The sequence below is a fragment of the Triturus cristatus genome, chromosome 5_2, assembly GCF_964204655.1.
Source record: "Triturus cristatus chromosome 5_2, aTriCri1.1, whole genome shotgun sequence".
Classification (NCBI taxonomy): Eukaryota; Metazoa; Chordata; class Amphibia; order Caudata; family Salamandridae; genus Triturus; species Triturus cristatus.
Window position 1 is genome coordinate 668,566,874 of NC_140588.1, and position 25,772 is coordinate 668,592,645.

At 43.1% G+C, this 25,772-nt stretch overlaps 1 protein-coding gene across 4 annotated transcripts in view; it reads left to right on the forward strand.

Annotated features, from left to right (window-relative positions):
- The window catches only part of DIAPH2 (diaphanous related formin 2), a 3,515,124-nt gene that overhangs the window by 1,113,177 nt on the left and 2,376,175 nt on the right, over nt 1–25,772 (forward strand). For all 4 annotated transcript variants that reach the window (XM_085607750.1, XM_085607751.1, XM_085607752.1 and 1 more), the window contains one exon: nt 8,171–8,287. In XM_085607750.1, the coding sequence (XP_085463876.1) occupies nt 8,171–8,287 (117 nt within the window). The remainder of the gene's footprint in view (nt 1–8,170; nt 8,288–25,772) is intronic.

The window sequence follows — 25,772 nt, forward strand, 5'->3', positions numbered from 1 at the left end:
TCACTGCTCGAGAGCAACAATTGAAACTGGTCGCGTATGCTGACGATGTGGCTGTTTTTTCTTCCATTCCTCTAACATCAATTGAACAGTTCACAAAGAGGCAGCTAGGTTTGGTGAGGTTGCAGGGTACAAACTTAATATAGCCAAAACTCAATTTCTCCTGAATTTTAATCTAGACTCTCCTACCCCAGGGTAACTACTACTGCAGTTTATTTAGGTATCAAGCTATGTCCAGATGTACACAATATTATCAGACTGAACTATTAACCTCTACCATCCGTGGTAAACTCTAAATTAAAATTGTGTAATAAACTTCCTCTGAAAATTATTGGTTGAACTAAAATCATTATGATGATAATCTCACCCATTTTTTAAAATGTATTCAGGGTCTTACCTTTTTGAGGGTCCCTGACTCTTTTTTTAAGCAAGCGCCTGGAGGGCATCATCTCGGCTTTATATGGGGGTTTAGGCACGCAAGGAGAGCCATACGCTTTCAGAAGCTTCCATTCAAGAAGGGGGGACTCTCACTCCCAGACTGTAAGCTATATTTTTAGGCGGCATTCACCGGTCATCTGCGCAGCTTACTCGACCCAGATGATCCTGGCTTATTATCTAACCTCTATCGATTAGCTGTAGCTGTAGAGTGCAGGCTTTTTCTCTAGCGATTAGGAGATCCCAACTATTACAAGAGGGTACGGTTTATGGTCCTGAGGGACACCATCCATATATGGAAGGAGATATGTTCTAAATACTCCCTAGCCTTTATAAATAGAGAAACACCACTCTGGAATAATCCTGCGTTCCACTCAGTTTTTCAGGATTCTACCTGCAGGGTCTGGACACGGAGCGGTGTTGTAACAATCGGTCAGCTCCATTATGCGAATAGCTTCAGGTCTTTTCTGGGGTTGCAGGAACTAAATGGGCTTCCACAACACCTTTTTATAAAAATATTTGCAATTGAGAGACTATATTCAGTCAGCCTGTCAATATACATTGAATATTGAGGGCTTTGACCCCTTGATATACTATTTTAAACCAGGTATTAAACCCTCAATTAGCACCGCCTATCAGGGGCTCTCCTGCTGAAACACAGACGATACTACGACTCTGGCAGCTAAATGGAGCAGACTGCTTTCAGGAGAGACTTCGGCTTCAGAGTTTCATAACTCCCTTGAAATATTAGATCACTCTGTATATTCAGTAAGTCTAACACTGAAGCAACTGCATACTATATGCCTGTTATATTATATCCCGGACAAAATACTCAGATGGGAAACAAATGTTGCTACAGATAAGACTAAATGCCCGAAGTGTAAACTCCCGGTTGCTGACATAATACATATGTTTGCACTCTGCCCTGCTCTTCAAGGATTCTGGGCAGGGGTGAGCCAGGCTATGATATCTGGCCTGGGCCACCAGAGTATAATAACAATCAAGGAAAGAAAATGATGGGGATTAAGTGTGACTGCGAGGGAGGTACTCAACACCTGGTGAAGATCATGTTGGTGTGTGCGCGGTTAAGTATCGCCAGGGCATGGATCTCTTCAAATGCCCCTATAGCCTTAGAATGGAAGGTTCTTATTTGCCAGATCTTGAAGGCGGAGCTGGCCTTGGCTAAGGCCATAGGTATCACCTCTCTGAAAAATTTGAAAGGATCTGGAATAAACTCCGATGGGTCCCTCTCAATACAAATGTTTAATGCTGACACAATTATTAATAGCCTTTGAGTATCTTCTCAATATGGAAAGACTGACTCGGGGTCCCCCTCTCTGGTTTGAATCCCACTGGCCTGCCTTCTTCATCATCATGTATTCTCTTCCCTTAGAAGAAAAAAAAATGAAGCATCCCAAAATAAACATGTAATATAAAAAATACATATCAGGTGACTCTCTAATATGGCCTTGTGATTTGTGAAGTCACCAAAAATCCTTGATGGCTCTATTGGATATATGTAGATAGATATATCCAAGTTCACACAAAACGAAATGGAAACAGGATCTAAAATATATGATAATGCAAAGCTGCCAACGGCTCATTTTTATAGGGAACAATGATGCATAGCTTCCTGTGTGGAATTACAGCCTTGTTAATGATGGAGTGTAGGATGAATAAATATGGCATAGTTTAAGCACAGTTAGGCGTTGCCATAGCAACGGAACGTGCACCCACAATACATCATTGGCATTTGATAAATAATGCCTACACTTTTGCTGTATGACAGCCCTCACTAACAAAGGATCGCAGAACAAACAGCGGGAGACATTTTGACAGGAAAGGCATTTATTGTGTATAAAAAATGCAGGCTAATATAACAACTATGTGTTCTAATTAAGGGACAGGTTTTATACGCGTGTTTGGCCTCGATTATTGTAAGCTGAAAGCATAGTGTTTTCAGCTGATTTGTTATGTTGATTTTTAATTGTTTTTCTAGTTTTAATTCACTTGTCCTTTGTTCATGAAATGTATAAACTAATTTGTTGCGTTGATGTAAATATGGAGTCATTTTCTAAGTGTTTTTTTTCTTTTGCAAAGATACCTTTTATCACTGCATTTCATTTCCTAATCCTGATAAACCAGGTGCAATCTGCCCACTCTTAAACGGCATTCCCTAAAAACAAAAGCGCTCTTTGATGTGTTAATTGTCGCATTCATGCAGTTTTCAAGACAGCAGAACAGTAATGAGCAGACTGGAATGGTGCTTCTATATCAGTGTTTCACAAACTGTTTTTGGTGGGTGCAAAAATTCAAGCAATATATAAGGAATCATTTAAAGCCTGCATTTATGTTGTCACAGTTGCTGCAATTGAAAGACAGAGGTCAAATGTCAGGCTATGTCCTCTTACAAATTGCTGCTTATTTTTTAACATAGGGATTGCAATTTACAACCTCATCTCACTTTGCAGTCAGGCAAAGAAAAGTAAAGTGAATTATGTGTCAATCGACCTGGGATAGAAATTGAGTGAAAGAAAAGGCTGTAAGATGTCATTTTTTTGTGTAACATGCAAAAACATGTAAATATGTGTAAAATGTGAACTGTACATATTCAGCAACTTGGAAAGAAAAAATAAAGCACATTTTCTTGTAATTCTGAAGTGTGATGGTGTTAGAAATGGGATTCCTGGTTGACTGAGGTATGTACCCAGGCCAGGCAGGAACCACCACTTTAGTCAGGGTAAGCTAGATACACATTAAAAGATAACCTGTGCTCACCCTGTTGTAGCTTGGCACAGAGCAGTCAGGCTTATCTAAAGAGGCAGTGTGTAAAGTATGTGTGCAACACACACATGCACACACACAGTAACATCATGAATACACCACAAAAAGACTCCACATAGGTTTAAAAAAAGAGAATATTTGTCTAAGCAATATAAGACCAAAACAACAAAAATCCAATCAGTAGAGAGATGAATTTGTAAAGATTAAATGCAAAAATAGTGCTTGGAAGCCACAAGCCTACAAAAGGTTACTTGAGGTCTAGGTACAAATCCAAAGTTGAGGTAAAACTGAAATGGAGGGCAGTCTATCTATAGGACCTACACAGGGCCGGCTGCGAAAGAATCTTGGATGGAGCAATGCGTCGATGCTGAGGGCTCAATCCGTCAATCTTTTCCATGGAATAGAGCCACTGCATCGCCGTCGAGCTTTGCTGAAGTAATGGTAATGCAGCATCATCAAGCCGCATAGCGCGTCCTCCTCTGGCCATGCAGGCTGTAGAACCGCTGTTGTTGAACATCCTCTGCATCGACGTCGAAGGGCGATGCATCGGTTCCGATCAGCACAGTGGTGACGAAGCATTGTTTTGAAGAAAGCAGAAGCAGAACCCACCAATGAGGCCCAGAACTTAGGGGGGCATCTGAGGCATGGGTGGGACACACAGAAGGCAGTGTTGATCAGCACCAACAGATTTTCAGAAAGTCTTTTGTATCCGTGAGACTGCAGAAAACAGGAGGCAATGCATTGGAGATGACTTGAAGGGAAGGCAGCGTCCAGCTCACCTTCATCAGAGTCAGGGAGCAGCAGGGCAGCAAGCAGAAAAGCAGTCTTTCCGAAAAAGCAATCCAGTTAAGTCCTTTAAGTATCACAGCAGTCTTTCTGACAGAGGTTCAGTTGAAGATCGAGAAGTGTCTGATATCGGGGGCAGAGACCCAGAACTTATACCCAAAGTACCTTTGATACCAAGGTGACTTCAAAGCAACTCTCTGAAGTGCACAAGGATTCCTTTCAACCCAGTCTGGCTTGCCAGGCTACCTGTGGGGGGTAAATCAGTTCTTTGTTTTTGGACAGGGCACTTCCTATGTAAGTGTAAGTGTCAGCCTCTCCCATTCCTCCCTATCCAGAAAGACCCATCAGAATGCAGATGAGGGCTCAGAATGCAGATGAACCTCACCTTCTTGTGTTTGTGGCTGTTTAGAGGGAATGCTCAAAGTGTAGCAGTCACCTAGGCTGTCAGGCACAAAGAGTAAAGTACAAAGAAATGTACACTTTCTAAAAGTGGCATTTCTGAATCAGTAATGTTAAATCTAACTTCACCAGTAAAGCGGATTTATCATTACCATTCCAAACATATGTCACATGAAAAAACTACTCCTCTCTGATCAGGAATTACAACTTAAATGTGTATTAAGGAATTCCCAATGCTGCCCTATCAGAGTGTTAGGCCTCACAGTAGTGAAAAACAAAATAGGCTGTTTGTCACTACCAGGACATGCTAAACATACAAACACATGTCCTACCTGTTACTTACATAGTACCCTGTTCTTAGCGTTACTTAGGGCCTACCTTAGGGGTGACTTATATGTAATACCAGGGGAGTTTAAGGCTTGGCAAGTAGTTTTAAATGCCAAGTCGAAGTAGCAGTAAACTGCAAACACAGGCAGGTCTAATACAGGTATGAAAGACTACATCTGTGGGTGGCACAATCAGTGCTGCAGCCCACTAGTAGCATTTGAAGTAGAGTCCCTGGTATACAGTATACCACTTTACATGGGACTTACCAGTACAACAATATGCCATTCAGGTATATGCCAATGTCATCATGTTTAGGGAAGACGCACACCCACTTTAGCACTGGTTAGTAGTGGTAAAGTGCTCATGGTCCTAAAGCCAACAAAAAAAATCTGCAAAACGTGGAGAAAACAGGCAAAACTTCCAGGAGAAGACCACCCTAAGGGAGCCAGGTTTAATAGATGGACACAAAGATGTCAATAGGATTTAAACAAATCAATACACTTTACTTGGTGATGCACAAATTATAAAATTTCAGGGAAACCTGATTTACACACATTCTCATGTGTGTGTCATATAGTTCTACTGGTAAAACTGCATGTATGTGCACATTTAGTGGACACTTCTATAAAAAAAATGTGGTGTCTGCAAATAAAAGTGCTCTACCACATGATGCTTTAGATACATTAGAAAATTGCCCACCTCATGTCGATATAAGCAAGGTGGGTCGTGAAAGTTTTACGTTCTAAAAATTGGGTCCTGGTGCTATAAGGTGTGGGAAGCACTGGTCTATAAAAATGTACTCTTTTTACTGCTGGGAGTGTTTCCAGAGTTAAACTGCAATCCATTTGTTGAATTGAATGGCGATAATGATAGAAGTGCTGGAAGTAGGGGTGCAGAGGGTGCTGGAGCACCCCAGAATTTACATACTTGGATCATGAATGAGCAAAAAGGATTCCTTTAAATGTAGTTTTATCTCGTCACAGAGGTCAAATGTTAGCCTATGTCTTCTAGCAAACTACTACTTATACTTGTAACATGCTGGTTGGTGTTTACTTTTCTTTCTCTGACTGCAAAGCAAAGTGAGAGGGTTTTGGAAGGTGAACTATGCGACAATCTTTCTGGGGTACTAGAAGTGTGAGAGGAAAGGCTGTAGGGTGACAGTTTTTTTCTTCCAACAAACAACAAAACTTAAATACATGTGAATGAACTGTACAGATATTTCACATTTTATCAGCAGTTAGGAAAACACAAATTAAGCACTTTATTTGTAATTCTGTAGTGGATGAAACCCAAGAATTTAAATGAATCCAAACAAATCAAGAGACTTTTTTTTGCTGATGGACAAATAACGCACCCATACCACTCTCCTGCTGAATTGGCGTGGCTCATTTGCTGTGTTTGTTCTCTTGTGTGACGCTTGGATTTTTCACAACCCCTTTGACTACAGTGAGATAACATTGATGGCAGCACCCCCACTCTCTGAAAATTGTTCCAGCACCACTGATTGCCCACCATCTCTCTTAATTTTACAGTCTTGTAAAGAAAAGGGACCCCTTCCATATGCTGCGTTTCCTACGTTCTGTGGCTGATCCCACGGCCTGGCACGCGCTAGACGCTCTGGGCGCGCATCAAGATGCAGGAGACACACTTGTTGCATTTCCTAATAATGCATTGAGCAATCCTTTAAGGTGAAAACCTGCATCATTTAGTGACGGCTCATCAATATGTTCCACCAGGCAAATCAATGGAGTATTATATTATTCTGTTGCATTGATCTGCCAAGCTGGGATTCCATTCGGGACAGAAAAAGAGCACTTGTTATACCGCAAGCAATCGTGATTTCCACACGTTTGATTCTGTTTAGTCGCATTTAATTACTCGTTCGCTACCGTGGCACGGTGACGGTGGTGCAGACGTTTTGTTATACTCGGCTGGGTAGCCAGTCCATGCTCTTTCGAGTGGTGCTTCAAAGGGATGGCAAGGTCAAAGGGCGAAGATAGCATGGCTTCGCATCTTAATTAAATACGTACCCGATAGAGTACTATTGAGACACGATACATAGAAAAGAAAATTGGAATGTTCTCAAATTTGGTCACGTTAGGGAGTTATAGACAAAATACGTCAAGTAATTAAATCACTCCATTACAGAGTAAAGTGGCCCTGAGATTGGATGGCAAGAGTTGCTGCTTAAAGACTCGCTTGTCCTTTCCCTCTGCTGGCACTAATTAAGGACAAGAGAGGCAGCTGCGCACTGCTCGCCCTGCTCCTCGTATTCAGGGCTGTTTGCTGCTGTTCGAGAAGGTTCGGAAGCCGTGGCTGGGAAGCTCTTTTGAAGTGCTCCTGGAAATCTCGAGACTATGGTCCCAAGGCGCTTTGACGGTAGCTGAAGAGGCACAAAGCTGTTGTTGAGGTTATAATGAGAAGTGCACAGGACTCTATCAGTTTACAGCACTTGTGCTCAGAAGCCTGCGCCAAAAGATTCTGCAACTAGAAGCAAACCCCTCCACCATTGAGAGAACTGCACCCGCACAAAAATAGGTTACACTGTTGTGAAACCTGTGATAGTCTTTAACATTATGATACTAACAGAGTTGATATAACATGGACATATGTATTTAAATTCGTTCATGTCTTCTGCTATTTCTAAGATAATATTGTTTCTTTGTGTTCTTTCCCGTGTAGTTTTAAAAGTATTCTAATATTTACAAAATACTCGTTTTTTTAAAAATTGTCTTCTAGCTCTTTGTCGCCCGTAAATGCAGACAGCATGATATACACGTTGAGAAAGGACTGAATGCTCTATTTATATTATATGTACATTTGTCTGATATGCATATCCGGAAACTGTAACATGGATCTGACCCTCCTGGGCATAAGTTGGACACTCCGGACTGACGGCGTTCACCCTGGGGCCACACATCGGGGACAATGCTAGATTTTCAGAAGCTCAAACATTGATCACTAAACGATTTCCAGTTACATTTCTTCTGTACAAATGTACTTCATAAAAATATCTCTGCACCAGCAGGGACCATTGTTGGGCTCCTCGTTAAACATCTCCAGAAGCAGAGCTGTCACCCACTTCTCTCCTCCTCCCTAATTTTGAGGTGCCATACATCTCAAGTGTGCAGGATTTTAGCTGTATTGAAACATCACAAAAATGCATTTGTAAAGCTCCACGTATGGAGTTAGAACCTGGTAGCTTTCACTATCTTCTCACTACATATCCTAGGCAGTGTTGTGCATTTTTTTCTAATCGGCCTGTTTTTAATTTGTGAATTGCAGTTTTAGTGGCCGAGTGTGCAAAGACCGCCCTCCCCGATGTCAAAATCAGTCTAAATTGGTGCCAGTTTCCCATCGTAGGAGGACTGGTGGCTTGTGTTAGAGCATGTAATGTCAGCTTTATCAGCATCCCTGTTTCATTCCTTGACTCCCGTGTCACTGATATGAATGAAGTGTACCATCTTCTTTTCAACATGCTGAAGGACACGGCGTCTGAAAACTATTTTCTCTCCATACTTCAACACTTGCTGCTCATAAGGAACGATTATTTTGTCCGGTAAGTCACCTAACATCAGTATTTATTTCATGACTAGTGACTTTTGTTCTTCTGGAATGCACAAATATAGTTCACATGCATACTGCAATGTTTTATAATAGGACCTGAGGCTTAGTATACCTCACGTAAGTTGCATACAAGTATTTCAGTATTATATGGTGAACACGTGATAAAGTAGTCTAAACAGAACCTAAGGCAAGTTTCTCCGCTCGCCTTAGTAATATCAAGTGGGCTATTTTAATGCTGTTTAAACATTTACTCTGCTTAAAGGCATGCAGCCACTAGCTACCCCTCTGTATGTTAAAGTATGTTTGCATTAAAAGGAGGTTGGCAAATTGTATTCAGAAACACGGAGCCTGGTTCTCATAATACCCTAAAGTACTTTTCCTATGCTTCTGCTGGGCACAGGCCTGGCAAACAGGACCACAATGCTTCGGAAACTTAGTTGGCAACTTCATTGTTATGCATTTCTTCCGAAACGTTGGTGGTATTGCGCTCTTTAGTCTGATTTCCTTGACCCACCTCACAAGTGTCCTACCTCATGGCTCATGAGAGCGGCTAATGGCTTGCAAAAGGTAGTATTTTGCAGCGGTCACCCTCCTCTGACCTGAGCCTCGCTTCCTTATATTGACGCCATCCCTTATGCTTATTAAGGTTGCCACCAGACCACCGTGTACCTGTGAGTCTCTCCTCCCACTTAAGGATGTGAACTTGTTTTCATCCCTGCATATATATGGTTATTGGCTACCAATCATCTCTGTATTTTTCTCACTGTAGCACACTGAATTTTGATTGCTCTGGTGACATATTCCCCCCCTGGTGTTAAGTACACTCTTTGTTCTTCCCTGCTGACATTTAAGCAGGCGTTTTGTCATTTCAACTTTCTCTCTCAGGCTTGATCCGAATGTTCTCTTGTGTAGTGACCTCCCCTGGGACCACTCTCATTTTAGCACCTTTCCAAGTTACACGTTTTTGAGAGAATCATTGTGTTTTTTTATTTTAGAGACTAGCTATTTGGTAGTTGGTGTCTTTAGAGATCGAAAAGAAAAGTACTCACAGCATCAAATTGATAGTAACTGAAAATTACAAAGTTTATCATTTTTTATTTTGGGAGCATAGCTCCTCTAGCGGTGATCAATTTTAAATAGTTCTTTCAGTGGATTCATTCATTAAATGTGGCCTGTTTACCATAAAATATGGTGTCTCTGTCTTTTTCTTCAAGTAGTTCTTTTAAAATGTGTATTGGAAACATTGCTGGTTAATAAAAAGTGCACTCATTTCATTTGTGTAAACTAGCATAGCCGACAAGTATTGATTGTTCATTACACAGGTAGGCATGTACAAGTTACATTTATTTAACTACATTCTGAAGATCAGAGGAAATCTGTGTTTTTCTTTGTTATCGGTTTATAAATGTTTTTCTTTTCAATTAATGGCTGTGTTTGCCACCTGTGAGCTTTCTTCTAGTAGTGTCAATCTAAGTGTAATAAATGCGTTGCGATCTTCGCCCTGTCTAGAAGCACTAACCCTATCGGGAAATACACAAATATGATTACACGATATTCCATATTGACATTTCACTCAGTTTCATTCTTGTGTAAATCTCACCCCTCCAGGCAGCAGATGAGCCATCACTTTTACTTGAGGATAGAAGGAGCGAAATAGGCTCTACACATTTGTGTTGGAAAACAGAGTATTTATACTACATCCGTTTGACATTATTCCCAAGAACACTAAGCTCGGATTTTAAGAAGAAAATCAAAGTATGAGGGCCTCTCATCACGCAAGCAATGTGCAAATTGCCGGAAGTGACTCCTCCTGCATCCTATGCTTGGCTGGGCTATGCCTCTCCTACGGGTAGATCGTTGGGTGATTGACAGGTGATATTTCCATCACGCTTCCAGTGTCACAGCTGTGAAGAGCAGAAATCTTATGTCAACCTAGCTCAGCATCACGGCTCTCATACCATTTTCATTTCAGTGTAAGGAGAGTGTTTGAATAGCAGTGTCTAAATAACACTGACAGGTATGACAAGGACTCGCTCCGCAACCACCGGCATGCCCCATTTTCCTACCAGCACCAAAGCACAGTTTCACAACCGAGCCCACATGTGCCTGTCTCCATCAGCTGTATCTTTCGTGGCTTAAAATTCGCAACAGCAGATCCAAAGATGGACATTTTCAGAGCAGACCCTTTGGGCAGAAGAGATGCAGGATCAACAATCATTTGCAATGCAATAGGTCTCGCATTTACCAGAGTTTGAGCTATTGGCATTGTAAATGACAATGCCTTTTTTATGTGTTGGTTTTTAAAACAGATAAATAAAAGACATTGTCATTTACAATTGCAATAGCTTAACCTCTTGCAAAGGAGAGATCTATTGCATTGCAAATGCGTTTGGCGTCCGTTCTATAAAGATTTTTTTTTAGAAAGTGTTGCCTGCCTGCAACAGCAGGCAGTACAAAGCTATTTGAAAAAATAGTGCTCAGAGGCTGTAATTAATGCCTACCCAGTAACAACACCCGTAACAGGGGATGTCCTCATGGGAGGTTACAAAATGAGGCATTACGGTACTAGGGAGGAACTATATATAAGCCTATTGACAAATGAAAAGCCATCGTTTATAGTGGACAATGACCCCAGACAATTAAAAATATGAGTGGAGAGTGCGAAGAGCTTCAATTCCATACCTGAATACAACATGCCTCACAGAGCAGCGCTTGCACTGCCCAGGTTCGACCTAAAAAAGAGTTTAAGGTGCACGTCTTTTAAGAACACAACATCAGAATGATTGGACAGTCTAGAAGCCCGCTGCTTCACCTATCACTTGCTGACTTTATGCATCTCTTCGATCCTGGACAATGCTCCGCCGCCTTTGGCTAGGTTTGCACCATAGAAATGCCACATACATACGTACTGACGTCCTCTCAAGCCTTGTCCGTGCTTATATAAAACTTCCAAAAATAACAAACAACTCTCCTCCAAGTCTGCATTGTTATTACCAATTAACTAGCGCTATCACGTTCCACAGATTGCCCAAGTTTTTTTTCTACAGAAGACGCGCTGCTCATCATTATCACTGTACATAGCCTCAAGTGATACTCACTTAACCTGCCCTCGGGTCTGTGATATCTGTCGCTTTTAACTCGATTGGGTTTCCCACCATTTTGATTTTTTTGAGGGAGCACTAAACGGTTATGGAGATCTTAAAAACAGTAGTGATTCTTTGAGCTGTTCCAGACAGATTCAAGGGCCCCTTTAAGAATCTTATGTGAACTCTACACTAAGAGAGAATAACCTAACATTGTGTGTATGAAAATAAACTCTTGTTTGTCATTAGAAAGTTTTCGTCAGCTAGCTTATTACATAATAACAGATATATTGTTGTTTACTTTTCAAGTATTTGGAAAGAGGCAGATTTAGAAAATTCTTACATAAACTGGAGGATTTTGGCCACCATAAGAAAGATGAAGGAAAGGCATTTTTGCTCTGAAAATCGTATATCTCCTCTCTGCAGCGGGAGAACTGGCATGCAAGAAATACTTTCTTTAAAGGTGCATCTCGGGCTGCAGACACACACTTCATTAGGGAACTGCATGGACACACTTTGTCTACATTTGCAGGCGTCGCACTTACCTCCTGCCCATTGTACCTCAACAGGTCCTCCTCTGTGAAGAACCTCACCGGTTTGGTGTCAGGCGGACTGTCCTTCAGAGTGACGTCTTCCCGGAGACAGTAGAATATACATTATAAAGCACCGCTCCCAGGATACACAAGTAAAGAGGCATGTTGGAGGGAGCGCAGTGTGGTCACTGAGCTCGGACGCCCACGCCCAAGCATCAAATAAATCACAGGATCAGTAGCACAGCAATATCTTTTTTCACTGCTACTTCTGTACCAATGCAGGCAAGTGATTTCCAGTTTCAATTACCAAAACAACTCCTCGTTGGGGAGTAGACGTAGAAAAGGGACGACACGTTGAATTGTGTTTAGAACTTGCTGCTACCATTCATTGATATAGTAATGATGACGTGTAAACTCCGCTGGCTTTCTCTGTTTACCAATACACCTTTAATGCCTGTCATCCTGATCCATGCAACCTGATCCATTCTGATCCATGCAGTTAGGCCTTATCTTTATGCAAACTGCACCGAAACCCTATTACTCGGCAGCCTTAGTCGTTATTAGTTCACTAAGTTGCAACTCTGGTATACTACGCATACGTTCATCTTCTTGCACCTTGACCAATAACAAAAATATTCAGCAAGAAATAGTGGTATTCCTGCAGTAAGCACCTCCGCTAAAGTGAAAGCGGACCCGCCGTATATTAAATAATTAAATAAGCGCGGCCGCTATAGTTAAAGCGGACTGCACTTTATGGATCAACACATTACTTTAAAACTATAGTGGGCGGGTTCTACGATGTCGTGGGTGGAATAGGGAAAGAGTATTAAAGATAATAGTGCTCACCGATTTATAAAGCATACCATGTAACAACAGCAGTAAAAGATCCAGTCGTTATGGGAGGTAACAAATGCAGACAAGGCGGTAACAAGGAGGGACTAACAAGGCTAAAAATGACTCTCAAGCAAGCGTTTACGAAGCAAGCCAATTAAAAATATGGGCAGGGAGTGGGTGGGGCTTCAAAGCCATACTCCACTACTGTATGCCTCGCAACAGCGCATGTGCTGCCCAGGCTCGACCTAAAAAGAGCATCTCCTATCATTCTGTAGATGGTTCCTTAGTGAAGGGCCACTTAATGACTTTGGTCAGTAGTAAAGTTAATATAAAGTTCATATTGACCTAAAAGGACTGTTTTTACTTTGAGACTATTACTGGGGTTTCCAAGTGCTTAGAAAGAGAAAACGCGACCTGCAGTAGAACACAAACCCCTGAAGTATCTGGGTCCAGTGTTCCAAATGCTGTAAGCAACACACTCAAAAGATCTCTGTCACGCGAGCCAAGAGCAATGCCAGTCCGCCTGATTATACGTGTTTAGGTTTTTCCAGACCTGAATTTACTGTGTGTGGAAGAACTTGGCACAATTTTTCCAAATCCTCCGAGTCTTTGGCTGTAGTATCAGCCCAGTCTCCTGCCACCTGTATTTTTAGGTTTAGCCTGAGCCAGGGCATGCGCAGATCTGCGAGACATTTAGTAAGTGGGGTTTTCAAAGTGCTACTCCATGCATTTGGTGGCCTAGCGCTTGCGGTTACGCGCACGCGCACAGCCGCCATCTGGCATTCCTCTCACTCGCCCATGCCTCAACGCATGCCCCTCCCCCACCACAGAGCGCGTCTCGCACGCACTTTTTACCCCTCTCACTCTCGTCCTCTTTTCCTACCCCCACCACAGAGTGCGTCTTGCGCACACTTGTTTTTCACCCCTCTCACTCTCGTCCTCTTTTTTTTATTAAAACTGCCTCCATTTCTCTAAACCCTTCTTACTACCTCTCTGCCCCTTAATATTCTACTCTTTAGCTGGAACTTGTGGGCCAATAGGAGCAACAATATAAGTACAAGCGACCAAATGCACCGTGCTGCCATGCAAGGACTCTTCCCCGACCCACAGCTGACTGACAATCAATGTGGCCTCACCCAGAGCCTCGAGATAGAAGTCCCTCAGACACCGCCGCACAGATTCCACCTCTGCCATCCCACGCCAAATACAGCATGCCAGGATTCGGTATGCGATTACTGCTGCCTAGCTCTGATTAGCTGACTGCTCAAACAAACAAGTAGACCGCGGATGTAGACAACAGAGCGGCATTCAGGTGGCCGCACCTCCTTTGCATAACAAGGTTAACTTTACTTTGTCCAAACGAAGACTAGAAGTTAACATTTAAAAGTTAATAATTCAAAGAAACATATCTTCGAAATCGCAATGGGAATAATTTGAGTTTTAGTAATCTTTGAGCTCGTAATACCAAATGATAATTTTACTCTCAATAGTGCTACCCAACAATAATTTTGTGAAAACTGAAAGAGCCATCGGCGAAAATTCCTAAACCTTGACCGAAAGCTCCCGTTTGTGAAACCATTTTCAGAACGTAGATCTCAGGTAATAGTGAGGACTTTAATTATCCAACGTATGTCATCGCACGTGTGTGTGAGACTATGCCACGTAGGTGCCACTTTTGTGTAACGTTTTTTATTTTTGCAGATTTATATAGCGCGAACTGGACCCAAAGGTATTGGAGCGCTTTACATGAGCACTGGCTACGTTACACAATTGCCACTCTGCCCTTCCGCTCGCGTGCCCGCTGTCATGGAGCGCAGCCAGGGCTGGTGGTACCACCTGTTATTGATTGTGGCGCCTTAAAATACGGATTCTTTGGGCTGCTGCTGAAGAAACACTGACACAGAACCCCCCCTGCGTATTCCTCTGCCGCCGGTTCCAACCGTCCTTTCCAACCCCCACGCCTGTGTCACGTCATGACATCACACAATGGACAGAATACTACAATGTGCAGCGCACTCATGCTGTGTTGCTGGGGGCATAGTTTGGCATTTTGCTGCCACTGACTGCCTTATACCTGTAATTGCTGTCGAAGCAAGCACTATGGAGACTGCCCTGATAGCCCAGCAGTACCTCTGTTTCGCCATGCCACTCGTATGAGTGACCAGGACCAGCAGACCTCTGCCAGGTAAGAAGGGGCATTCAGCGAGCATATGTTAAGTTCTGGTGTTATAAACATTTGCTGATGAGGATAGAACGGGAGAAAGAGTTTCAAATGTGTGTTCATTCTTTTAACTGAAGCAGTGTGGGGCCTGTTGTTTCCCTCCTTCACCTCAGTAAGTCTGCATTTCACCTGCTTATAGATTCTTTTGGCTGTGAGGGAGAGCAGTTTTCCACCAGAGATCCCAGGAGAAGAGACTGGTGGTTTGCACGCCCCAATGGGTGGTTGCTCTCTGATCGATCAATTTCTTGCCACTTTTTCTGTGTACTTTTGGGACACCTGCTTTTCTTGTTAGCTGCCTGGAGTTTTGCTGCTGCAACCAGTAGACCTGAGAGGACTTATGTGGTTATCTGGTAATATATCTTTAATTTGATTCTGATGCCCTCACTATACGCTACTGCTCTGACACTTGGCTTGCTACTGGCCATGTTATACTTCTCAACAGAGGAAGGTGTGTGCACACTGTAATCTGCCACCGTATGTGATTCCACTAATTTTGAAATGTATGCTCCTAACATTTTTGAAAATTAAGTCCTATGACTATGGTGGCCACTCAACGCCATGTTACTCCAGACACTGTTTCTAGTCCTGTGCTTCTCATACTTAAATAACGGATATCACGTGTTAGTTTAATTAGGTCCACTGACACCAAGACTACAGTACCCAGAATGCATTATGTTGTCCAGTCTCTCGCTCTCTTTATTAAAACTGCAACGCATTTGGCGTCAATTTGGTTGGTTATTTATTTTTAGTGCATTGATTTAGGTTTTTCAAGGGGGCACCTTTTAATCACTGGAAACACGAACAGTGTAAAACTCTGCAGTGTCGCCGTTCAGATAGTGATGCACAGACAGGTGCCCCGGCGTGAGAATAGGAGCCCTGCCCATATTTGGTGCAGAGGGTTGTGTAGAGTGGCAGCTTTCTGACAAAACCACAGGTGTCCAGTGCATCTCCTTTGTCTTTGGTGTATTCTCACTGTCGCTTACATTTGTTGAATGTCTGTTTTGGTAGACGTCCTGCTTTAAGAGAGGAAACTGATGTGGTAGTACTTTGGTGAAGCTTTGGATCCATTTCCCTGTCATGCTAACCTTTCTTTACCTCTCTACTTTCTGTCTGCCTCCCATTAACTTACTCTTAGCTCCTGTTTGTTTTGCCTCTCTACCTCCCACCTCTACTCACATTTGCCTCCTTCATCTCCCCTTTTCCTCCCTTGTTGTAAGTTAACTCTCTTTACCTGACCAGAGACTAAATCTCTGCCCTTCTCTCTAACTTACTTCTCTACATACCACACTCTGTGACTAGCTGTCACTTCTCTATACCACCCAATACATTTCTTTCTCTGTCACACCTTTCTGTCCCATGTCTCATTCCTTTACCTAAACACTCCCTTTTTACCTGTCTATTTATACATGGCTACGTACCTACCACACTCTTGCTCTACCTTTAAACTCTCTCTCTCTCTCTCTCTCTTCTTTCTACATCTTGCTGCTCTGTTTGCCTGTCACCCCCTTTAATTTCTCTTCCATTTACTTCACCTCCCTCTTAATTTCATCTCTCTTTATCTTACCTTTTCTATCATCTTTGCCATCTATACCTTACCTTTCTCTACCTCTCGCATGTCTCTTTCTACCTCACCATTGTCTTTCATTTCTCTCTCTGCCTCACAACTCACTGCCTCATCTCTCTCTTCCCCACCTCTCATACACTATCTTGCCTCTCAATTTACCTCACCTATTGGCCTTCTATGTCTCTCTTTTTATTGATGTCCTCTTTCCCTCACCTTTCCCATTATTGTATTTCTTTCTCTCTACAGTGCTCTCTCTACATCTTCACTCCATCTGTCACTCCCTTTGCTTTCATCTCTTTCTATCTCATTCACTGTTTCCGTTCACTCTCTCTGCTTCCAATGTCTCGCTCGTTTAATACATCTGTCTTACCTGTCTCCCTATTTCACAATTCTATACTTCTCCCTTCCTCTGTATTAGCCTCATCTCTCTACCTCATCTGCACCACTTTTCTCTCTACTTCTCATATATTTCTATTTTTCATCCCACCGGCTCTACCTGCCTCTCTGCCTCGCTACTTTGTTTACCTGACCTGTCATTCTGTTCTTCACCTTTTTATTTGTGCTATTTCATTATAACTCACCTCTCTTCCTATCTTATTTCTCTCTAGACCTTGCCCCTCAGGTTGACACCTTTCTTACCAGCCTACATTTAAAACTGCATGCCAGGCCTCTAAAAACAAGCATTGGCATAGCCAATAGGTCTCGCCTTTGGGACCTTATACATTTTTAGCCATGCAACAGTTGATGTTATTGCACCAAGGATATTGTGCTGCATAACTAAATACTTATAAGGCCCCAAAAGCGAGACCTATTGGCTATGCCAATGCTTGTTAAGGGAGGGAATCAAACAATGATTCCCTCGGCCTGCTAGAAAAAAAAAATAACATACACTCATACATTTACCACCTGCTCAACCCCCCTTTTCCATGGTGTTTTACTTGGAAGTGCATGGCACCTCATGCGGTAAAATCAGGTGTCATGCAACTTGTAATTGCAGCCATAGAGCTTTACGTAGGTCAGTGATTTGCATGCAGACGTGTGTGCGACAAAGGCACGAGAGCAATAGGAGTCATATAACATAGTCATGGTCAGAGGGGGAGGACACAATTACATGAGAAGAGGCATATATATTTCAGGCAACACGTTACCTTAGATAAATCGTCAAAAAAGCCAGAGAAAGGCAAGAGCCAGACACTTGGATGAGGGGAGGTGAATGGAGAAGGGATGGTCTTGTTCCTTTCACAACTGGAATTATTATGAACAGTTAAATTATTGGCAATGTACCTTTTTTGTGAGAGCGCAACTTTAAAATGTGTCAATAGTGGAGCGGAATGTGTTTCTCCACCACCAGAGTGTGCACTCTTATAAGTGCTTACGACCTCTCAGTGGTTTTGCTGTGAGCGGTTCAATGCAACCAGCACTTCTCTATCTTTAACATACACGGATTCTACTGTGTTTGTAGAAAGTAAGTTTGATTCTCCTGGAACAGCTTTCTGTTCTCACTGTTTTATATCACAAGGCCACAGCAGATTTGTCATTCAGGATGTATCTGCGGTGTATCGTGTGATTCGCTTGTTATGCTCAATTGTATGCACTAAGAAGAAGCTTAAATATAAAGGCTACAGCACCTGGCATTGAGCTTGAAGGCCATATGCAAGAATTCAGACAGACAAATAGTATTCACAGTTATTATAGGGAAAATATATTCACTGCTAAACCGAATGAATAAATGGCATGTCTCCCCTGCAATATTTCACCCTGAATCATGGATTCCATTGAAACATATTTAATAGAAATGCATAATCGTTTGCAAACAAATTTGCCGTCAAGACCAGCCATTAGTGCTACAGCTATATTTTTAGGTGACAAAAGTACAAATCATTAGTTCATGTTTTTTGTTCAGAGCACTTTACTTCCTAAAACAAAGCAAGGTGCCCACTGAAATGAAACAAAATATTTGAAGTATACCATGTACTTTCAAAGGGTCTTAATGAATATACACCTATTAAAGGAATACAAGGCATATGTTTATGTATTCGATAAATGTTGATGTATTATTTCTTGTTCATCTATTTTGTATCTAGTGACAGGTTGCAATACAGAGTGTTATTTTGGTCAACATTTTTGAGGCACAAAGCCTGCCATTTACCCGTATCTTGTGTCAGTGATATTTGTTGCTAGAAATACGTTTAAAATTACCCTTTTGATTGTAAGAGGGATGGTCCTTCTGTTTGCCATACGTGTTGACCTCCACATCGCCCTTTTCCAGGGTTCATCCTGGGTTTACAAACCTGACACATGCCATTTAAGTCTTCATAACAGGAGTGTGAGACCCTTTTTGGGGAAAAGGTGCACAGCAAAGCCAGGGGCTACTGGGCCACAACACTGGTGGTTGGGGTTATTTGTGAATGGTGTCTTGGGGTTCCCTCCTACTTTGGCTAGGCAAAGTGGATTGAGTACAACGCTGCCACACTTGGCTCTCAAGGTTGAAGTGCGAGGGGTCAAAGGCTTCTCGGGGAGTCAGTGTGGGTGGAAAGAACTCAAAACTTAACAGACACAGCCTTGTTTTATCTGCCCTGGTGAAGCACTGCTCAGCATTGTGGTCATTTTTCCGCTCTCTACATGGTCACAGGGCAGAGTCCACCGGAAATGGGAGCATGATCGCCAAGGCACCCTATCCCCTCAGGTAATATCGGAGCTGGGGCACAGCAGGGCCCAATCAGTTGTAACACATCCTTGGCAGTGACAGCCTCCTGGCCATTGGTGAAGTTCTCAGCTGTGGTGGCAACGATGGCTGGTGAGACAGCTTGTCAGCAGTGGTAGGGAAGTTCCTCATGTCATGCAAAGATGTCAGACTAAAGGCTGGGGTTTGCGGTCGTCTCTATTTCACAGTTGTGGCCTCCGGTCCACAGGAGATATCCTCAACTGCAGCTGTAATGATGCCTGAACACATAACTCACCAGCAGGCGGCCCCTCAGGTCACAGTGTAGATGACAGATGGCATACTGATTATGAAACGTAATGCCCCTTCATGTAGTTCACAAAATGAACCAGTGAGAAGGCCAGGGAGACTCTCTCTCAGTTTGAGTCTGCATCAGTGCACTCTCACATGCAAGCTGGCTTATTCTGGACTTTTCATGCACCAGAAAAATTGTTGGTTTTCTCTTGGACAATCTTTTCTCATGTAGGCACTGGTACTCTCCTTCCCTCCTTGAGAATATAGGCCACCTTTTAGGCACTTGGCAAGCAAACAGCTTTTCCAGTGAGATATGCATATTTCAGGTGATGTTCCCTCACCTCTGGGAGTCTGGCTGTCATGCCGACACCAGCCATAGTGACATAGATGTTCTTCAAGTTCTCCGCAGAGCATTCCCTTCCTTGGGCAAGAAGAATTTGGGAGTGAAACAAAGCGAGTATGATTGGATTCCCCTTTTATATTCATTTTCCTGGGAGATTGTGGATCCAGTGGTTCTGGCTCTGGAACTTGTTTAGAGTGGTTCCCTATCAAATGTCTTTTTATCTATCTGTAGTACAGACACAACCTTTATGCAGGTTGAAAGTTCTCACAGAACTATTCAAAACAAAGGCAAAGTGAAATTCAGGATCTCTTCACCTGGCTTTCCTCAGCCTTCCTGAAGTGGAAATCAGGGTCAGACAAAAAAGATAACCCTGTCTATAAACATCTTAACTTTTAATAACGGTATGTCCTAACTCACCGGCTCACCCCTACCATCCCTCAAATATCAGTGCTTAAGAATTCAATTAGCAATCCCTTGCTAAAAGGTTCTCACAGAATTTCTAAGGGTACCTCTGTCTCCATCCTTCCTCGCTTCTGTCTCGGAGTCTTCACCGCCAAGTCACAGGAATGTAGGTAATACACTTCAACTATCTGGGGAAGCTGCATCCCCCCTCATCTTTATGCCATGTTAGACTAATGACCACCTAAAATAGATACTGGTCAAAGCAGCCATACTCATACTACACACTGGGTCTTACTATACAAGTGTGAATACATCCATAATGCACATATGCACTTGACACGCACGACATGTCAGTGCAGTTGTCAGGTTTCCATATCCCAGTAGACCTTCGCATAGGTGATTTGGTAGGTGTCTCTCGTCTGAGTCAGGCAAAAAAACTCTGTCCAAGGTATGGGAAGTAGTCCCATGTCACCACAGAGGGTATATTTTGTGTGCCCTCCTATTCCACAGAAGAGGTTCAAGACATGGGAATTCAAAGGGACAGGCCTAGGCCCCAGCAAACACACTAGATCAGTGTCTTATCTGGTCTATTATAGGAATCAGTGTTAGAAATGCAGGTCTTTCACATGGCCCCACACGGCTGCCACTGGGACTCAAAAGTAGATGCCGAGCATCCAGCATTTATTTATTTATTTATAGCGCGAACAAGACCCTGAAAGGTATCAGAATGCTTCACAGTAGTGGAAAGGGGTACAAAGTCGGGGAACATAACATTAAGAGAGGCTAACATGTTGAGCTAATAAGATTGTACATAAATGCGAGTAAGATATAACTTAATAAGGTAAGTCACAACACTACTTAATAGGTAAGGCAAAGAATCATAGACATTAACAGTTGATAAGAAAAAACAAAGAAACAAAAAACTGACATTTCGGAAACAGACGAGCCATGGTCCAATTAAGGCAGGAACTTGGTCATTAGGATTGTTTTTACTTCCTGTTTGAATGCCGCCGTGTAGGGAATTCTGCAAATTTCCGGTGGAAGAGATTTCCAGATCTTGGGTGCCGCGCCTGAGAAGGCTCTGAGTCTCCTTTTCTTTTTTGCGAAAAGTCTGCGGTTTGAGTAGCATGGACCCCACACAGGTACCCAGGCCCCCCACTAAATATATTAGCAACGAAGAACACACATGCGGAAATAGGATAAGCACAGGTTGTAAGTTACTATGTTCTTAGTTAAGTTTATAACAGGCTTCGATTCACTGTTGAGACTCATGATCATGAGCGCAAGATAAGCGCATAGTGAGGAAAGACGATATTGGACAATAACAGAGACAACAACTCCTGAGATAGCAGATCTATAATATAGAAATATATAGATGAAGAAAGCTGAACTAAAATGAAGCAAAGTACCGAATTCCTGCTGTGAATAAATGATTAAGAATGTGGATGTAAAAAGCACACCAAAATGTCAAGATTGTTATACATGTATCCTGTTGAGTGTTGATAATAACTTTGGAAATGCCAATAAGCAAATGTTTAAAAAATAAAAAAGAAATGCAGGTCTCTCGATGACAGGTTGTTACCCTGTCCAAGTAGGGTTCCTTCTTCCAAGTCAGGATAAGGGGGATACACTTCTAAAATAACCCTAGCGCCGCCCCTTGGTACCTTGGCATGAGCAGTCAGGCTTAACTCAGAGGCAGTGTGTAAAGTATTTGCACATAACCAGCAGTAATACAGTGAAAACACTACAAAAGGACACCACACCACTTTTAGAAAAATATCCGATACTTTATCTGAGCAATACAAGTCCAAAAATGATCAAAAAATATCCACCACACAATTCTTAGAATTATCAAAAAGCAAAAAAACCCTTAAAATTCTGTTTCTTGAAGTCAGTAGCTCCGTCCAAGGGTATCATGGCATCGTGAACAACAAATTTAAAACGTTCAGGCTGACCGAGGCATCGCGGGCCAGCTACGGTGTCGAAAGATCTGCAAAATAGTGCCTTTAGAAATGCAGGGCACCGGCGACCTTGTGGTGAGCTCTAAAAAGCTGACCTCAGCAGGCGTCGGTTCCAGAGGTCAGTGCAGGAGTCGTCGGCCCCATAAAGTCACACACACTGCAGATCAAACTCTGTGCGGTTGAAGTTAGGAGTGCTGGCGTCATCGGGCGACGGGGCTGCGGTGTGAAATGCTGCGGTGCTTCGTTTGGTGCCCTCAAGTCACAGTGCAGGCAGTGACTCGGTGATCATCCAGCGACGTCGGTGAGACCTGGGCTGTGGTGCGAAGTGGGGCTGTACTCGTTGCAGACAACCGCATCATTGTTGCTGAAGCGCTGTCATTGGCTGACGAACTGGAGTCAAGGCCAATGGGTGTGGGATGGGGTGGTGCATAGTGTAACTTACCAGTGGTGCCCTCAAACAACGATGCCAGCCGCGGCATCGATGTCAGCGTGGAGCGCCATCGTCAGGGATACCAGAGCAGCAGTGTGAAGCGAGGTGGTGCCCACAGGTCACGGTGCAAGCAGCGGATTGGTGGCGGCAGTGGGCGGTGTCGTCGGTGAGATTAGGGTTGTGGTGCAAAGTATGGTGGTACCCTCTGTGGTGCCTTTAGGACACAGCAGCGCCATTGATGGCGTTAGGCTGCTTTTTCTTCTGTTGCAGCACAAAACACACTGTTGCAATTGCTTGTAGCAGATAAACTTGAAGTCTTTGCTGAGACTTGTGGAACAGGGGGCAAGCTCTACCTCAAGCCCTTGGAGGAACTCAAACAAAGATGTTTCTGAAAGTTCAGTCCACTCTTACTCTGCCCAAGACAGAAGTAGCCACTGCAGGCCAACACAGCAAAGCACACAGCAAAGTGGTAGTTCCTCCTCACAGCTTCTCCAGCTCTTCTTCTTGGCAGGTTCCTTGATCCTAAAGAGTTCTAAAGTCCTGAGATCAGGGCCCCAATATTTATATCACATTTACTCTCTGTTCTTCTTGGTGGCAAGGGTCTCTAAGCCCAGTCCAAACCAGGTCTGCCCTCGCTGGCCCAGTTCCACTACAGGAGGTAGAGACAGCATTGTGCAGAGGAGACACTGCCTATGCAGGTGCTAGTGAAAACTCCTCCCACCACTCTAAATGCATACCAGACCTATTCAGCCCAACTATGAGTCACCCAGGAAAGGCAGGACACACCTCAACTCCCCTTGTGGCTGTCTACAGTGAATGTGCATCCCCAACCTCTGCCACTTCAAAACCAGACAGGCAGTACACAAACCAGCAAAGGTACACAGAATGGTTAGATAAGAAAATACCTTATGCCTAAAAGTGGTATTTTCAAGCACATAATATAACAAGCATTTGCAATGCAATAGGTCTCGCATTTACACGAGTTTGAGCTATTGACATTGCAAATAACAATGCCTTTTATTTTTGATTCATTTTTAAAATATAAATAAAAGGCATTGTCTTTTACAATACCAATAGCTTGAACTCGTGTAAATGCGAGACCTATTGCATTGCAAATGCTTGTTTTATTTTGAGAGGGAGCGTACCTGCAGGTCTGAGCAGATTGTGCTATACTTTAAAGTAGAGAGTACGGACACGTCTTAGAAACAAGCAGATTCACAGGTACAGGGCCACCTGCACTTTAGGTTTTCCATTTCAAGAGCTGCACTGAACTAACTGAACTCACCTCACACAGCCACACTACAAAGAACAGACTCAATCGCTTGATGGCATCCCCAGTCCACCTGAAAGAGCGCTCTGGTCGGGGGATGAACTACAATGCCATAAAAATCATTGGCAGCGCTATACTCATGCCAATACAATAACACAACTAGTTTTGTTCAATAAAAAGTATTTGAAAGTTGTTCCTGGCTCATTCAAAGTTTTAAACTGCTAGATGTAAGAATTCCGAAATGCGATGTGTTTGATAGAGAAACCGTGCACACCCCCATTTCATCTTTTCGTGACACTCGAAGTGTGACGTAAATCGTGTGGGTGTCAGTCTGGATTTGTGCAAATACTTCTGGTACATTATTGTGCTCTGTTGCCTGTCTACCCCCGTCCGTAACTAACGGCATAAATAAGAACAACACAACACATCTCTGTCGGCGCCGCACAGGCCTCACTAACCCCACCTGCATGTTCCTGGTTTACCTCTACCATGCTCTCCTGTGTGCGCCAGCGGCAACACAGGTCCCGCTGTGTGGGTCCTTCCCAGCGCATCCGAGCCCAACCGCAGCAGTATGCAGACAGCGTGCTGTGGTCCGACGTGCCGATAAGCTGAAAAGGACCTCTTACTATGTGCCTGCAGCGGCGCGGCAAATCAGAGACCCCTCTGACACATCAGAGTCGCTGCCTAGCAACCACATCCAGGGCTGGTGTTGACAGAATGGTGCGCAATGCTGTCAAGAAGACAAGCAATTTTTTGAATTCTCAAGCCCCTGCGGCCAAATCTTAAAATTTGAGCTTTTTTAAAAGGAAAGTTTATCGTTGGCCTGCGGAACTTGAAAATCCGATAGGAGAATGGGCAAAGCAGACATCCTGTGTGTGTACCTTAAGCAACCGCAACTTACAGGATTCAAGTCTAGACTGTCTGAGAATTAATTGTTCTAAAATATGTCAGTCCTTCTCTGCACTCGACCTTGTTATCTCCTGAGTTTGTTTCACCGGGAAAGACGTGATGCACTGCAGATACCCCCAAGCAACAACAAGTGCAGAGACCCGCAACCTCTGCTTTCACCGTAGTATGGGATGACGTCACAGCGCTTCCGAGCCAATGAGCTTGGTCGCAGTGTGATAGATTTCCGATGTAAACAACGAAGGCTGTCATTGTTCTTTCTGATCCTGCGCTGCTCTGAATTACAGATCGAGCGATTCAAAAAATCCCTTTCAAGAGGGATAAGGCAATATTTAAACGCGAAGCAAAAGAAAGAAAACTGTGCAAAAAAAATAATAAACGTTTCTTTTTTCACCAACTAAATTAATCGTCATCAATCATCTGAAACCCATTGTAGTATAATGAGAACGATTTCCACTTTCAAATATACTTCCTTACTAGAATTCATAGTTCTAATTGCCTACCTTCACTGGCAAGCTAACATTTCAATATGGCCGCCGTTGTGGAACCCTATTCAGCAAATAACACACCTGATTGGAAAACAAGTGCGAGCGGACGAAAACTGTTGTTAGGCGCCACTGCTTCCGGACTACATGAAAGTTATGTATAGGTTCAACAGCCAACAAAAAGAAAGATAACGACAGTAATGCCACAGTTGAACAAATCGCAAGCGCTATAACAAAATACACTGAGTTTCACCCAACATACAGATTACTTTAGGTCTCGCTGAGACAGCGTATGCGCTGCCAAGGCGAGACCTAAAAATCATATTTACTAAAAGATGCATTTTAAGTCCTGGGTTCAGGCCTACTAAACTCTATTTTTCTATCTTGTTCCAATAGAAAGTTAGGCTTGTAAGATGTTCCAAAGCAACTCCCATGTTAGTAAATAGGGCAGATAGCCTTTCAATAGTGAAGAAATTAAATTGCCAGCAT